The 17,303-nt window shown below is 36.0% G+C and overlaps 2 protein-coding genes across 2 annotated transcripts in view; both read right to left on the bottom strand.

The window, feature by feature from the left end:
• Positions 1 to 5,963, bottom strand: part of nfkb1 (nuclear factor of kappa light polypeptide gene enhancer in B-cells 1) — a 37,885-nt gene extending 31,922 nt beyond the window's left edge. Inside the window, exons 1-3 of the mRNA XM_084718525.1 lie at positions 5,645 to 5,963; positions 3,582 to 3,625; positions 1,863 to 1,938 (exon numbers count right to left, since the gene is read on the bottom strand). Coding sequence (XP_084574651.1) covers positions 1,863 to 1,938; positions 3,582 to 3,620 — 115 coding nt within the window. The 5' untranslated portion in view covers positions 3,621 to 3,625; positions 5,645 to 5,963. The remainder of the gene's footprint in view (positions 1 to 1,862; positions 1,939 to 3,581; positions 3,626 to 5,644) is intronic.
• Positions 5,964 to 15,617: 9,654 nt separating this feature from the next.
• Positions 15,618 to 17,303, bottom strand: part of dgkq (diacylglycerol kinase theta) — a 29,265-nt gene continuing 27,579 nt past the window's right edge. The window contains exons 22-23 of the mRNA XM_084718524.1: positions 17,063 to 17,215; positions 15,618 to 16,649 (exon numbers count right to left, since the gene is read on the bottom strand). Of these exons, the coding sequence (XP_084574650.1) occupies positions 16,548 to 16,649; positions 17,063 to 17,215 (255 nt within the window). The 3' untranslated portion in view covers positions 15,618 to 16,547. The remainder of the gene's footprint in view (positions 16,650 to 17,062; positions 17,216 to 17,303) is intronic.

The following is a 17,303-nucleotide window of genomic DNA, read 5'->3' as shown; positions in this document are numbered from 1 at the left end:
GAGGAGTTAACGAGACAATTAAGCTCGTCTTAGTTGAGTAACTTGAGAGAAACTTGAATTCAGATGCCTCATTTTGTTTACTGGATGTGGTGAAAGTATGCAGCGTATATAACAGTGAATTTACTGCTTGTGGACGTCTCACAACTGAGACATGAGAGGACAGGAAGGCGTGGGAGGAGGGGATGAAGAAATCACCTCTCACCGATGGACGGGCTGATGGTGGTCGGTCGAAAAGTTTTACATATCGGCAGACCCTGTTGTAAATTTTGTGTATTTTCAGTTTTCAACCATTGATTAATCATTAATAATCAAAAATAAAATATAAAACTAAGGCTGCAACTAACAATTGTTTTCATTGTCGATTAATCTGTTGATTGTTTTCGCAACTAATAGATCAGTTGTTTGGTCCATAAAATATCAAAAATGTTGATCAGAGTCCAAGATGACGTCCTCTAATGTCTTGTTTTGTCCACAACTCAAAAATATTCAGTTTACTGTCAGAGAGGAGTAAAAAAAAAAAATAATAAAAATATTCACATTTAAGAAGCTGAAATCAGAGAAAAAAAGTACTTCAACCAATTAATTCATTAAAAAAACAGTTTGCAATTAATTTAATAATAGATTAATAATCAATCACTCGATTAATCATTGCAACTCTGAATAGTATTTTGCACTTTATATTTCTTATCTTTGTATATTTCTGTACTTTTCTTTCACTAATCTTTGTAAATATGAGTGAACTTTAATACGTCTCACCAGCTGAAGATGACAGAATTAGAACTTTGTCATGTTTGCACAATGACAGTTAAGATCTTAAAACTTGAATCTCATTTGATCTGATGAGGAGAAGTGAGTAAGTGGACCTTGTGTCGATCTTATTTTGTCGTGTCTGTGTCTTTAAATCCATCACACAGTTTAACAGGTTACAGTTTAATGATTAATTAATTCACAAAGTTGATAACTCTGATCAGAGATACAGAGAAAGCTTCACAGACATTTTTACAGACAATTAAGGCACATTACGTCTTTTCTGACAGAATTATCAGATAAATACAGTTCAGATCAATGGTCAGGAGCATATTTCACGCTTTAATAGAAAAAATATTTTTTTGTCTTTCAGATCACACATCCAATCAGCTCTGTTCATCCTGCAGCTTCTCGCTCTCACATGATCAGTTTTTTGTTTTACAGATGGACTAAAGGCTTCCTGTCGATCAAACTGTACTTTTCTGTCATTATATCTCACATCAGAGCACACAGAGCTGATGTCGTGTATAAATCCTCTGACGTCCACCTGTTTCCTGTTTGAAGGAGACCTTAATTGTTGTTGGACCAAACAGGTATTTAGTAACACCTGAGGGGGGCGGGGCAAACCAGAGCAAACTTTTTAAAAACGACACAGAAGCTCCTGCTGCTGATTTAAGATGAGAGAAGTGAGCTGCAACATGAGTGAAATGTGATATGTCCAGATGAAGGAAGATACAGTTATGATGTGAGATGACAGAAGTATAAATAGCTGCTCTCAGTCTCTGTAGACAGAGAGACACTAATCAACACAACAATCTCAAGTCTGATAATCAATAACTGATGATTGGATGTCGGACCAACTGCTACATAAAGATATTAAAGCCTGAGACTTTCTTCTGACATGTTAGAAAACCCTGCGAACCATGAAGTACGTGTGCGTTAGCATTTAGCATTAGCAGTGCAATGATAGGAAGACCTGCTCCTTTTAGTCACCTGGTTTGTTTCTCTCATCCACCACAAACAAACTGACCCTTGATTGATTTAATAATTTATCTGGAGTTTTAAAACACATTTAAAGGGACTTTTAGCTCTATAGCAGTGAAGGTGTCTCTCACCTGTCCGCAGGGACGACGTCGGGGGGATCACAGGGAAAGGTGGGAACTCCCACGATGGATCCATCATGAAATCAATCTGAAAGAACAAATCAGACATGAAGTCAGGACCCTGACACGCCACGTCAATGAAGAAATACACCAGGGCCGCAACTAACAATGATTTTCATTATAGATCAATCCATCGATTATTCGATTAGTCGTTTGGTCCAAACAACGTTGATCAAAGTCCAAAAACTTGCTGGGAAAAAGTTTGTGGGAATGATCATTTTTGTCTCACAATTTTCATTTTCACAGAAAAAACCAGTGAAGTCGAGACGATCTGAAAAGATGTTTTGTCTCTTCATTATTTTACCTTCATGAAAAAACTGCAGACGTGATTCTGTGATTAATTGAGCAGCTTGAGTTCTACACAACATTAAACACATCCAACACACAACCTCTCACTGTCTTTCCTACTGAATGCTTTTCCAACCTCGTTACATGTATTTTATTGTTAATAGTATTAGGGCTGCAGCTAATGATTATTTTCATCATCGATCAATCCGGTGGCTATTTTATCGACTAATCGATTAGTTGTTTGGTCTATAAAATGTCAGAGAATGGTGAAAAATGTTGATCAATGTTAAAATGATTCATATGTTGTGTTACTTTTTGTTTCAGGCATCTGAACTAAACAAAGATGTTTTCTGAAGTCTAGAGAACGATGTGTCGGCCAGGACGTCTCTGCAGCTCCACAATATTTCATTTTAAATGCTTTTTTGACTCACACTTTGCCTATTTTACAAATATTGCACATCCTGCGGTTTGGAAACTGCAGTAGACCAGATTATGATTTCAATAAACTTTTAATTAATTGCTCCGCCGTAGCATCAGAGCCGCTGTGGCTGCAGGGCAGGTCATTTTTGAGGGGCATGATGCCAAACTCAGGGGACACAACTGTGTCCACCATGAAATTCCTGTCCTGCTCTGCACCCACCAGACTGCAGGAACCTGATTCTCTGAGCCGAGTTTCTGTCATCTGTATTTGAACAATCATAATGTGATGGGTTTTAAGATTCAGGAAATGTCCAGGACCCTGAGGGGGGGCTTGAGTGATATAAAAGTATCAGGGCTGATCAGGGCATTAAGACACCCTGATGACAAACCATCAAAAACAGAGACACTTCTCTTTCTACCAAACTGATCCGGAGGACCAGTTGTCTACTGGTAGAAGAAGCAGCTAAGAAACACGGCGACTGTTATCGAACTAGTGAAAAATAAAAAAGCCTTTGCTCCTGTTTGTGATGACAGAGGTGAACCAGCCAACACGGAGGAAGCTGTGTTCACGATTTGACTGAAGAAAGTTGCGGCTGACAAGTCAAACCTCCAGTCACACCTCAAAGTGCATCAACCATCACCTGCTGCAACAGTGAAGGCATCATCCAACAGAACCCCAAACACACCATCAAACAACAACTTCATATTTTCTATTTATACCAAAACCATCATGTATCACAGCTACAGGTGAAATGATGGTAAGAAGTATGGAAAAATAGATTCTACATGATCAGCACTACAACGTTTATTATAAGATATTTTTACTCATGATGTTGAGACACTTCCATCATATTATAACACTGCATCTACCTTTGCTGCTGCTGCTTTATTTTTTACAAACAGAAGAAGAAGAAGAAGAAGAAGAAGAAGAAGAAGAGGAGGAGGAGGAGGACGTGAGTTTACCTGGTTGGGAGGATGAATGTAGTGGTCGTCTCCAGCCATGATGTCTGTAAAGGTCAAACACACCCACAGAGTGACAGTCAGTAACAGGGCACCACCTGTTATTGGTCTGTTCTCATGAACTAAATGAAAATAAACTAAATTAAAGATGCCTCTGTCTGTCTGTGGTCTCGCTCAGTGTCCCGCCCACATCACTGATTGGTCACAACGCTAAAGGTGACTGTGCCACAGAGGACAGTTACTTTGAAAGAACAACTAACATTCCAACACAAATTTCATTTTTTTTAATGACTGTAAATGTCTAAATTTTCACTTAATTTTATAAGAAAGGCAGCTCTCAGCATTTAAATAAGTATTGCTCTTATGCAGCATTTAAGTAAGAAATAAGAAAAAAAGACCTGCTCACATTATCCTGCTTATTACATGGTTACTTACCAAAAAATAATTTGGCACACTTTTATGTAACACAAAACATTCATTTTAAAATGACTTTGGTTTTTTAACAATGATTTTATTCCTTTTTTATTCCTCAAGAGCTGTGTCCGTGGCAACGGTTTGTTCTTCATAGCAACGGTTTGTTCTTCATAGCAACAGTTTGTTCTTCATAGCAACGGTTTGTTATACAGAAATAACAGACCTTAGAATGCTGTAATCCACCAATCACAATGAAGTATTTAACAAAGTTAAACACAATTATGCTATAAAGCAAATTTAAACAAAGTTTTGTGTTTTGAGTTTTTGATGATGTCAGCAACCAGTCACTGTTTAAAAGCCTAAAAATATTTAAAAATTGCATCTAATTGTGAGAAACTTTTATTTCGTCACATTTGTGGAGTTAATAATTTGGTAAATTAGCCTGACTAATGAAATTTCTGAATTGTTTTGCAATAAATTGTTATTTTTTGCAATGTAGTTATCATTACAATTATCATTATCATCATCACTAAAAGAACTGCCATTTAAAAATAATTTAATAATAATCTAATACACTACAAACATTTATTAGTCTACAATATACTCTTCATTTATAATTTTCTTTTTTTAAAAGTATAAAAATATTTTAAAAAAGCGCCTAAATATTTATTTCTCTAAACTTATGGAGTGACTACTTGTCTAGATTAGTTTGAATAATAACGTCTTTGCATAACTTTTGTCATAAATGCATTATTATTACAATTATTTTATTATCATTATCATTATTACGTATTAATAAATAATCCTCTGACACTTGTTGCTGCTGGCAATGTGCGCTCCCGCACCGGTGTCACATGAACGCGCCTGGTCGAATCGCGCTAGCTATGTGGCTAACAGCTAACAGCTAGCAATACTGTTTCTGACGTTTTTGTCATTAAAGTGACATTTTAAATAAAACAAACTGGTTTTATGATCTGACATCAATACAGTACAGACTGTAGGACAGCTACTGTGTGACTGTTGGCTTCATGTTACTGAGTGTCCCACAGGAGTTGGTGCAAACCGCTACCTGTCCGAGCTAAGTCGGAGCTAGCTCTCAGCTTCCGTACGTAACACCAAACTCCGTTCAAACATCTCCCAATTTAAAGATTCGTCATTATTCGCCTTCAGATGTTGAACTGCAGAGCATAAACTAATTAATATTAGCATAAGGAGGTTCTAGTCTTGTTTTCGGCAGGTATAAAATCCACATAAATGTTCACTTTACATGCAAATTTGAGCCTTTTGTATGGTTTGTCCGTTGGACTGCGCCGGGAAACCCAGCGAGTAATGCTACAGTAAAAGTTGTAATTTCAACTGTAATAATAATTTCATGTTTGATATATTAGAGCCGAATTCACCAGCAGCTCTAAGAGAACCCATTAGTACTGTTATAAGACATCCACGTGTTTGCTGACAAGAAAGAAAACTAGAAGTTCCCATTTTTGACATAGAGTTTGGTGTGACGTTCTCAAAGTTACCTGGCTAATAAGGAAGTGAACAGCACAACAAAGCAAGAGTCGCGCTGCTGTAACGGATCGCGGTGGATTTATGGTCATGAATGTACATAAACGGATCATTTATACAGATACAGGTAGTTCACCTGCTCTTACCTGGTTAGTTCTGGCAGGTTAACAGTCGGATTTTCAGCATGAACTACGGTGTCACTTCACTTCAGTTGACTTGTGCACATCATTTCGCCATGCCCACGCTGAACCAGTGGATCCATTTACAACTACTGGGTTTAATTGGAGTGCGTCATGACGCGTTACGACATTACAGTTAATAAAGAGAGAATGATTTTGATCCGGGAGAATAAACTGGTGTTTAATCCTCAGTCGTGCAGGTGACAGTTTGAGTCTCAGTTGTTCATAAAGTTGATTTGATTTCCTTCCTCACTGGAAATTCCCTCTGACGTACAGTTCAACCATAGAGGAGCTGAATGACGAAGAGGTCTCACTCTGACCACAAAATCTTTAGGTTATAAATTCTGTTCCTTCTTATTTTTTAGATTGCACAGCATTACCTTTTTTCATTTTTTTTTAATTAATGAACATGACACATAACTATGGAAGCCCATTTCTGCCACTGAAACAAAAAAATATCTCCATGGTAAATCATAATTATGAGATAAAAAGACAAAATTATGACTTTTTTTTTAAATCTCATAATTACAATTTAAGAGGAGCACATTACATTACACAAATATATCTTAAGACATACAGTGTTTTTATAGTCTTCTGTTTTTTTGGTCTAATAAGAAAGAAGTTTAATGAAAACAGCGCCACCTGTGCAACACTGTAAAGTCACCTGCTGAGTCTTCTTGTACTGCACTATAAAAACTAAATGCTTAGATTAATTTATCTTTATGAGTGAAAACCTAAAATCTGTTAGAAGTTTTAAACTTAAAACATATTGAGCAGCAGTAGATTTTTCTTTCTTTGTGTTAATTAAACTCATAACGTTTGATTTACATAAACTTTGTTGAAAATTAAATCATGAATAAAAAAGTATTCTGTTCCATTGATCTATTGCAACAAGAGAAGTGAAGGAAAGTTTCATTTACTGAGTACTGAGTTACTTGAGTTGACTTAATAATTTTAACTCTAACTCAAAATATTTAAGCTCCAACTTTTGAGTTTATGAACTGAAAAAAATTTGTGGCAACTGATTGCCTCAGATTGATTCTGGATTACAGTCTGTTTCTACTGTTCCTGTTTTTATATTTTACTGTTTATAGTGTTCCTGATTATATTTTAATATTCCTTTGTTTGAATTGTTCAAAATGTTTTTATTTCCTCTTGCTTATATATTTTATTTTATTATTATATTCTTGCTGCTTCTTTACATTTTAGCTCCATTTTGCTTTAGTGGGACGAATAAAGGAATATCTTATCATGTGTTTTTATTGATGAATTAACTTTTATGAATGAAAGATTTTGCCAACTATATTATAAGATTTTTTATGAAACTAAAGGAATAAATAAAAATAATAAACAAATATATTCATAATAATAATAACAACAACAACAACAACACTAATAATAATAATAATAATAATAATAATAATAATAATAATAATAATAATAATAACTTTCCTCATTTTTTTGTATTAGGTGAAACTAAACACAACGTTCTTTCATAATAATATAAAATATTTGAAAATTTAATTGATGACATATCTGCAAAGGTCTTACCAAAATGTTCCAAAATAGAACAGTAAGAACAGTTTGTGTTTATGCCTTTCCTAAACTTCTGCATGTTGTGATTGGACGGACTGTTTTTATTCATTATTGATGCTTTTATTTCTTTTTTTTTTTTTACATTTTTAATTGTGGCTTTTATTGTTTTTAATTCTTGTTGCAACTTTTATGAAAGTTTCTTTTTGGTTTTTTCTGTGTCTCAGTGTTTTTATTTTTTTTTATTGTTTTACTCTCTTTGAAAAAAGGGCACATGTGTCTCTACTGTTACAGAACAGGAAGTGAACAGGTACACACTCATACAGGTAACGTGTGTCTGATGTCATCATGTCACAAACAACAACTTAATCAAATATTTCAAAATAATGAAAGAATTCAATTAAATTTAAAAAAGTTGTCTATGACATAAAAATTGTGACCTTTTATCTTATAATTAAGTATTTTTATCTTGTAATTACACCTTTTAATTTTCTAATTTTTATTTTTTATCTCATATTTATTATTTTTTTATTTCATAATTATCTTTTTTTTTTTTTAACCTCATGATAACGACACACGATGGGGGATATATTTTTTTGTGTCACTGACAGAAATGGGCTTTAATAGAAGAAAATCAGAGTAAAAGTTTAGTAAAAGTAGAGCTCAGTTTAATGATTGAGTGTCCTGTTATCTGTTGGGTTACCTGTCAGTAATTCCCCCTCAGAAACATCATTTATGTGTTGATTATATTTTGTATTTTTAATCTGAACATTCTCAGTAGTTACAGTTATCAAATAAACATAGCGGAGTAAAACATTTGTCTCTGAGCTGTAGAGGAGTAGAGGTACACACTAATATTAAATGAAACACAAAGTTAAGTACAAGTACATTAAAAATTTATTTGACTACAGTACTTGAGTATATATTGAGTATTTAGTTACTTCAGTGGGCCGAGCTGAAGTCCCTGAGGAACACCAGTCTGACGTGTCTGTGGTAGAGTGAATCCTCCTGTCAATCATAGAACATCTTTGATGTGGGGGTTAGTTGTTGACCTCCTGCCCCCTGCTGGTCAAACACAGCAGCACCACAGCTCCCAGTTAAGGTCTTTCCTGTGCAAACAAACACTCTGAATCCAACGGGAGAAAAAATATACAAAATTCAGATTGATTTCAGATTTCTGGGATCAAAGATGGAGAATTTTTCCTTTTAAGTTTTCAGATTATTTTGTCAGAAGTCTGACTTTAAAGGTACCATGTGGAGGATCTTTGGTTAGAACATCTGTCAAGTGATTCTGATTTTTGTTTCTTTGTTTTCCCACAGCTGCTGTGAAAGTCATGTCATGTCATGTCATGTCCTGTATTTTATATGATCTTTACTGACATTAACATTTCTCTTTAATTCCTCTGATTACTTACATCCTGTTTCACCGATTGTTTAAATGTTTTTTTTTTTCATTAAAATTGAATTATAATGAGTAATTTGTGTTCTTATATGACAAATCATTCCTTTAAAGGGACAATTCACCCCAAAGTCAAAACCTACATATTCCTCCTGTTCCCTGTAGAGCTGTTTATCCACCCTGATAGTTTTGGTGTGAGCTGCAGACTTACAGAGCTGCAGAGCTGCAGACTTACAGAGCTGCAGACTTACAGAGCTGCAGACTTACAGAGCTGCAGAGTCACAGAGCTGTAGAGTTACACAGTTACAGAGCTACAGACTTACAGAGCTGCAGAGCTGCAGACTTACAGAGCTGCAGACTTACAGAGCTGCAGAGTCACAGAGCTGTAGAGTTACAGAGTTACAGAGCTGTAGAGTTACAGAGTCACAGAGCTGTAGAGTTACAGACTTACAGAGCTGCAGAGTCACAGAGCTGTAGAGTTACAGAGTCACAGAGCTGTAGAGTTACAGAGTTACAGAGCTGTAGAGTCACAGAGTCACAGAGCTGTAGAGTTACAGACTTACAGAGCTGCAGAGTCACAGAGCTGTAGAGTTTGGGAGATGTCAGCCGTACTCTGATTTCTCAGGTCATGAGTTTGACTTTCATCTCCTAACTAGAAATCAGTTTCTGAAGAAATTGCAGGTGTGAATGTTCTCTTTAGTAAAACAACGTCTGAATGATGATGAATATTTGAATGTTTCTTGAAAGGCTGGTGCCAAACTGAAACCACCGTTATAACTGTCTAATCTAAATGAGGAATATTTGACTGTCATTATCTTTTGCTGGTGTAAAACAAATTTATAATTTTTGTTCCAGATTATTTATAATTATTTTTAATATTCTTCGCTCTTTCCTTAAAAGTTTTTTTCTTGACCTCAGAGGAAAGTGAAGCGTTTTATTTTTAATTTTAGATCATATTTAGAGATTAGATGTGAGCAGGTTCATGTAGGAACTACTTTCTTTCTGTTAGAGAGAAAGTAGTTGCTATTATAAAATCTGTTGTCATTTTAAGACAAACCTCCACTGAGAAAAAAAACTAGAAAACAAAACAAAACAATGAGATTCAGACAGTCATTACTTTAAAAGGCAGATTAATCCGCCGCTGAAAATAGTCCCTAACAACGCAGTGTTCCCTCCTGTTTGTTTGATAAAAACTTCATCTGTTTGAGGACATTTTCAAAAAATGAAAATATAGATTTGTGGGGAGTTTTTTTCTTTTAAAGATTTAAAGAAAAAATGTGACAGAAACCATGTCTTTAGTTCTTAGATGGTTTATTCTGATTAAACACATGAGAATCAGTTATTTAAACATATATATTTATATTTATATGTACTATATATTTAGCTTTAGTTGTTACAACATTCATAATAACCTGAACGTCACATCTAAGAGCATGTGTGAAACAATTAGTGCAATTTACAATTAAAACTAAAAAAACCCTTCAGCTCCTGTCTGCAAAAATATACAAATATATCATCTATTCAATAAAACTCCAGTAAAAACTGAAAATATTGTTACAGCAAAAGAAAAGAAACGTCTAGATGACATCTGGAGGCACGTTAGCTCAGAACACACACACACACACACACACACACACACACACACACACACACACACACAGGTTACACGTCAGAGCACTGAGGCTGTCGAAGCGTTTCGATGAGGCACTACACTGACTCCGCCCTCAGACCCTCAGACTGGGCGGGGCTTGTTAATAAAAGGTGAGTCAGACGCCGTCTGTGAGGCACGACGGACGCAGAGAAGCAGAAAAAAAAAATCATGTTAAGACATTTTTAACATTCAGCAACAAATGAAAGTCTCATGGCATCGATGAAAAATAAAAACGTTTTACTGGTGCAGCTGCAGGAGGAAGAAACGATCTCAACTGACTGAAGAGTGAACAAATACGTACGGAGGAATATTAGTTCCAGCAGAGAAGAAACATTTTAATTTGCATTTCAAGAATAAAGTTAAAATACCATTTTGAGTTACATTTACTGAAATATTTGTGTTGGCTTAATCAATCATTTTAATTTCATTGTAATCAAAAAGCAAATATTTCAGCTGAGAACTAAGAAACATTGTAGCCTCAAATTTTTTAAGTTCTTTAAACAAAAAAGGAAATCAACTATTGAAAATCAACTGCCAACTTACTCAACAAGTAAATATTCTATATTTTATTTTACAAGCTAACACTGAGTTTCCAGCACCAGTTCCACTCTATAATATTTACTTTTTTAATGAGTCGACAGAAAAGCACAACTTTAAAAAGTTAAGTTCTTTTTCTCACTGTTTCCAAAGTAAAGTATATTTCTTAAAGTAAACTTCAAGTATATCAGAACTTACAGTGTATGAGGACAAAAGGTGCTGCAAACCAGTAGAAATGAGGTTAAACTGATGATTAAATTTGAGTGAGGAAGATGTTTGTTTGAATAAAAACATTTTAGTTTCTTTCATTCTGCTGCATCTGCACCAAACACACTGTATTTTTAATCTGTTGAGATTTAAAAACATCCAAATTAACAAAAAAAAAAATGATGCAGCAGTGTATGAGGCAGCAGACATGGAGAATATTTTCCCATCTGATGGAACAACAGCCACAAAAATATTTCACTCTGCGTAAATCTCACAAACTGTAGCTTCAGATTATTCAATCAGAACATGAAAGCAGCTTTCCACCTGTTTCTCTTTTCTTCATCCTACTTTTACATTTTTGACATTGTTTTATATTTTCCCATTTTGTCAGCTGAGTGTTAAAATGAACTAAAATCTTCAGTCCGGATTTTCTTTAAGTCATAAAAAAGATGAATCTTCAGTGGTGAAACTTCAGCTGCACGATCTTTTTGTGCTTTGTTTGGCCTCCAAACTGAATTCTGAGGACGAAGCTGCAGCGTCTTTCAGCTCATTAACAACAAACTACGTGAACTTCAGATTTCTGCAGATAAAAGCGTTGAGTTTTCGGCTGCATTCAGTTCATTTCTATCAAATCAACCTGCAGAGAAGTGAAACTTTCTGCTGAATTTATTCAACAACTTTTGTAATTTTGAGTGTTTTTTTGAAGTCATGGAGCCCCAAAGTCCAAAAAGATGCTATTTTATCTTCCGGCACTCAGTGTCATTTAGATTCAATACAGTTTTCAGGAAAATAATGATGCATTTACAGACACTGGGATTTTACAGTTTTCTAATGCAAAAAGTATATTTTTAACTAATAAAGAGCCTGGATTCAGTCAAGGTTTTTGCCTCTTTAAAAGACATTTTTCCTCGCCACAGGCGCCTGAGTGCTGATCCTGATGGGAACAACTGGGTTTGTAAAGAGAACAGGATATTCGTATTTTGTTTCTTGTTTTTTGCCAAAAAAGATTGAATAAAAATTAAGTGTCAAAAAAGAAAACAGTACTATTTATATGTGGTGTATCTGAAAAGTAGAAATGATCATTATTATTATCATTATTTTGAAGAGGTTTCTCATTATAATGCCTTTTTTTCCCCTCATCATATTTACAGACATGGGCTTCCGTATATTCACGTCCTGTTTGGACCGAAGACGCCCAATGACATTTCAACGACATTTAAATTTTGGAAATATTACAAATAGTTAAAATAATCATAAGTGATCATCTTTTTTCCCGCACACTACAGGACTCTGCACCATGATGGAACAGACCTGCAACACAACGATCAGTTCTTAACAAATCAGCAAGGTTGAATTTTCCAAAACAAACGTTTCTCTCTGCAGGTTGATTTTCACAGAAATGGACTGAAACTGATGATTATAAACAAAGGTTTGTGAAGTTGTTTAACCCGGCAGTGAAGGTTCTTTAACTGTGACCGCAACAGACAAACATAAATAAAGATGGACGACATGACAGCTCCCTTAAACTAAAGCCAGGACATCTGGATCGCCCCCTGGTGGCTGGCTGCAGTTTAGCTCATAAACCCCACCCCCTCCATGTTAGCAGATGGGACTTGGACCAAACTAAGACATCGTGTCCGCGTCAAATAAATGTTTCCTGTCATTTCAGGCAGCTCTTATCACACTGATGTTTCTGCGATATTTTAGCTTCAGTTTTGTGCAGAGGGAGGACGAAGAGACACGGCGTCCATCAGCGGTGAGAACAAAGAGGACATGAAATGCTGCTGTAACAACACTCAGAACTACAGTACAGTACTTCATGCATGTAATAAAACACTGTGACAGTATCTGTACAGTTGAAATACTCACAGCTACATCCTGCTGTCAGTACACACACAGTGTCGACTGTAGAAAACACTGATGGAGCTCAGCGCTTCACTCCACAGTCAATGAAAAGAACAGTTAATGCCACTGATGTATCAGCACTCGTTCTCAGATCTGCCTTCATTCAGAGCCACAAACCTTCACTGTAATACATATTTATTAAACTCATTAAATGCGTTCATCCTCCCATTAAAGTTTCGGGGTTCAGATAAACTTAGATTTGTGACTTTGAATTAAAACAGGATCCGTGAATCAAGTCAAACACACAACTCTAACATATTGTTACCTTCTAGCACCAAAAAACATCTAAAGAAATCAGTTAATGTAGAAAAACACCCTTAAACATCAAACCAAAGTACAGTGATTCAATACTGTTGTGGCTACATCGAGAGCTGAGACCTTCAGCAGAAGTCCAGAAACCGTCCTGTGCAGACTCTTTACGTTCTGCGTCTCTGGGAATGTGGACGAAGTTCATTAAATCCTCCTGCATCTGTCCGAGGCTGTGTGAGGATGAACCGGCAGCTGAGGCTTAAGAGCAGGATTCAAGGAAAATGGAGGAGATTTCTGACGGTGAGTTTGGTCTGTTCACACCAACAGACAGAAACACTTTACAGCAAAGACAATTAACTTGAATCAAACTGTGATCTTAAGATAAACGAAGAGGCAGTAAAATAAACTCATGAAGGCTTTTGCATCTATAAACAAAAACATTGGTGCTGATGATGAAATAATAAAATGTGAAACAGATGGTGGTGAAACAATTTTTAAATTAGCCAATTTTACACTAAATTTCCTGATAATTCATTCCAATAACCAATATTGTGATTAATATTGTTTTTCCCTCACTTTTGTAATCAAACACATAAATGACTGAATCTGTAGCCTCTCATTTTGTTTCTGTAAGCTAGCTAGCCCAGCAAGTAGCTCACTGACCTTCTACACTGCTGACTTTTTTAGCTGCAGTGACACACTGTGATCCCATAGATTTTTTTTTATTGAAAACCTCAATAAAGTAGCAGTTTCAGCAATCTAACAGTCAGCTAGTAAAGTAGCTTCTCAAACTAGTGATGTATCTAGTTTTCCAGCTAGCATCTGATGCTACCTGTAATTGCTGCAATTTTTAAGAAAATTTACGTGTTTTACTCCTGAAAATAATTGACTTTTCTTTCCTATTTGTTTTGGCGAGCGAGCTTGACAACAAGCTCACAAAGATAATAATGTAGCTTATTTTTCTTGGTACTTCCTGGTGCCCATAATCACATTGATTCAGTTGCACGTTGTGTTCCCACATTTAAGTAATTGAAACCTTAATTTACTCACCAAAGCAGTGGTTTTATCGACGTAGACAGCTAATCAACTAGCTAACTAGCCTGCCAAGCAATGTTCTAGCTTATCTAGTACTATATCTAATTTTTTAGCTACCTAGCTGATGCTATCTGCAATCAAAGTGCTGCAATCTTTATAAAAAAAAATCTAATGTTTATTCCCTCAATTTATGTTTTTCACTCCTTAAAATAAATGTTCTAAATTTGTTTTGGTAAGCTAGCTTGGCAACCAGCTCACAATGCTAATAATGTAGCTTATTTTCTCGATAGTTTCTGGTGCCTGTGATCACATCGACTCAGTTGTACACCGTGTTCCTACATTTTAGTAATTCTCAGTCTCCATTTACAAATTTTACATTTCATTTTATTTTGGCACATGAGAAAGCTAGTTAACGTTCGAGCTAACCAGCTTGTAAGTTAGTCATGGCGCTGTAATGCAGCTATCATTAACTGTGTTTCTAGTTAGTGTCTATATTATGACCAGGGCCTAAATATTTGGCAACAACTGTGAGGATCTGCATTTTAAATTTCATGTTTGCTCCTCACTGACACGTTTGTCATCTCAGTGGAGTGATTGGACGCCGCCAGCCGTCAGCCACGGCTTCATAAACTCAGCAAATATAACACAGTTAAGACTCAACAGGCTAACTGCTATCAGACACAAAATAGACAAAGCCAGTCAAACATCATAGCTTAGCATGTTAGCATTAACTGAAAACAGTGTAAAGTTACAGCACAGTTTCTATTTTAGTCGTGAGGGAGATTATATAAGCACATGTCAATCAAAATAACGTGTCTTGGCAGAGTTTACAGTTCTGTTTCATTATATTATTATAAATAATAACATCATTTTTCTTTTTATGCTGATCAAAACAAAAGATTTAAGTTAAGGTTACTAACATGGTCAACTTTGATATGATCACTTAGCTGTTTGCTAACATTTTTTAAAAGTTACATTCTGCTTTTACATTCTGGTTGATCTTACTTTTAGCAAGATGCATCGTCTAGAAATTTTTTTTTGTATTTAAGGATTTGAAGTAATTAACTTAGTTTTATCTTTGTAGAAAACAGACTCAGTAAAGTTAAGATCTACAGCCGCAGTCAAAAGTTCTGACACACCTTCTCATTTAATGTTTTTTCTTTATTTATATATTATAGATTAACAGTGAAGACAATCAAAACTATAAAATAACATGTAGAAATAAAAAACATGTGAAAACAAAGCAAAGTTTTATATTTTAGATTCCTTAAAAAAACAAAATACTCCCACATGTCGTCCTCTGCAGTCGGAACCAAAGATTTAATTTCATTCTTTTTATTAAAATTTGCACAAATGTTGATATTTTAGATTCTTCAAAGTAGTTGACCTTTTCTATGATACCGGCTCTGCACACTGTTAGAGAAAACATTTGATGAGAAGGTGTGTCCAAACTTCTGATGATACTGTTGATCTGACACAGATACAAAAGTTAACAGCAGGATTTTAACATCCCACTCACAGAAGTAAAAGACTGTGCTTCAGGCTCCACACTTTATCTTCGGTTAACTCCTCGTCACACTCGGACTGATCTGACTTTTATTTGCCAGTCAGCTGGTGTGAAATTTCCAGTTACGGTGGATTCTGTGGTTTCAGAGAGAATCAGAAGTTTGTTTGATTTGTGCGCGTTCATCAGCTCCGGAGAGCTTCACTGCAGCGTGACCGTCGTCTAAAAACCAGCGTTACCAACGGATTTCACACAGAAAGATAAACTCGATGTGGTCACAGCCTCTTATAGAAACTCAGGACTGCTTCAGTTTTCATGTCATAATAATCACTCTATAGCTGCACATTAATTTTTACAACTAAAGTTAATACAATATATCAACTGACACTGATTTACTGCTACTTTCTGTACAAATACAGTCACATCTGGACAGAAAACTTCTGTTAAATACTTTTCTAGCTTTTTTTTCTTCAGCTCCAGCTTATCCATACTGAGAATATTAAATATCTTTGTTAATCTATGAAGAAATCCTGTTATGAATCTATTAATTACTTGTTACTCCTGTGTTTTTAGTAAAAAAAAAAGTCAATTTTAGCTGCTGAATATTGATTGGTTATTAAGTGATAAGTGTTTGATCAGCAGGATGGAAATGTGACCCCAGATGATCCAGGACGTCCTGCGGCCACGATCAGACTGTCAAAGTCAAACCTTCAGAGTCGATCTGCAGCCCGTCAGCACCGCTACGAAGCTACATGAGTGAAAACGCGGCTCGCTGCTGGAAACAAAAATGGCCTCCCAGGTGCAGCAGGAAGCAGGTAAAAGGCAGGACACCGATGTTCAGTTGGGTCGGTCAACGTCCTCCATCTCTGGACGAGGGACTCTCAGAACGTCCGTCTTTTGCACCGGCTGATGACTTCTTCTGCTTCTGCTTGGACTTCCTCAACATCCGAACCTGCAAGACACAGCAGAGGGACACACGGAATTTACTCAACTACGAATAAACTACAGGTGTACACACAGCATATTCCAAGGTACAGATTAAGTATAAGTATACACACAATATACCAAACTACCAATAAACAACAGGCAAATACAGACCAAACTAAAGATAAATCTAATTATCACACAGAATAAACTACACTGCAGATGAACTACAGGTACAGAATATAACACAATATTGGTCAACTACAGATCATCAGTACAGGATATAATAAACTACAGATGAATCACATAAATATGTGAAAGGAGAGAAAAATGTTGGAATAAACGGGGAAAGAACACTGATGTAAAAAGAAAAAGAAAAAAGGGGAAGATGTAAACAAAAAGACAAACTACGGAGGCCCTGCAGGGACAAACAGAGTGTACCTTTGGTCCAGCAGCAGAGATGATGATGTGTCCTGGTGGTTGGATCCACGGCTCTCCGTCCACCTGCACAGGTATGGGTTTACTGACTGTCAGCCTGATGTAGTTCCCCTGAGCGATACGGATCCCCGAGCGCATCCCGCCCTGCACCTGACCCTGCACACACACACACACACACACACACACACACACACACACACACACAGACACACACACAAACACACACACAGACACACACACACAC

The sequence above is a fragment of the Lutjanus erythropterus genome, chromosome 5 (assembly GCF_056507025.1).
Source record: "Lutjanus erythropterus isolate fLutEry1 chromosome 5, fLutEry1.hap2, whole genome shotgun sequence".
Lineage (NCBI taxonomy): Eukaryota > Metazoa > Chordata > Actinopteri > Lutjaniformes > Lutjanidae > Lutjanus > Lutjanus erythropterus.
The sequence above is the reverse complement of the archived record's forward strand: the minus strand, read 5'-3'. Positions and strand labels throughout refer to the sequence as shown.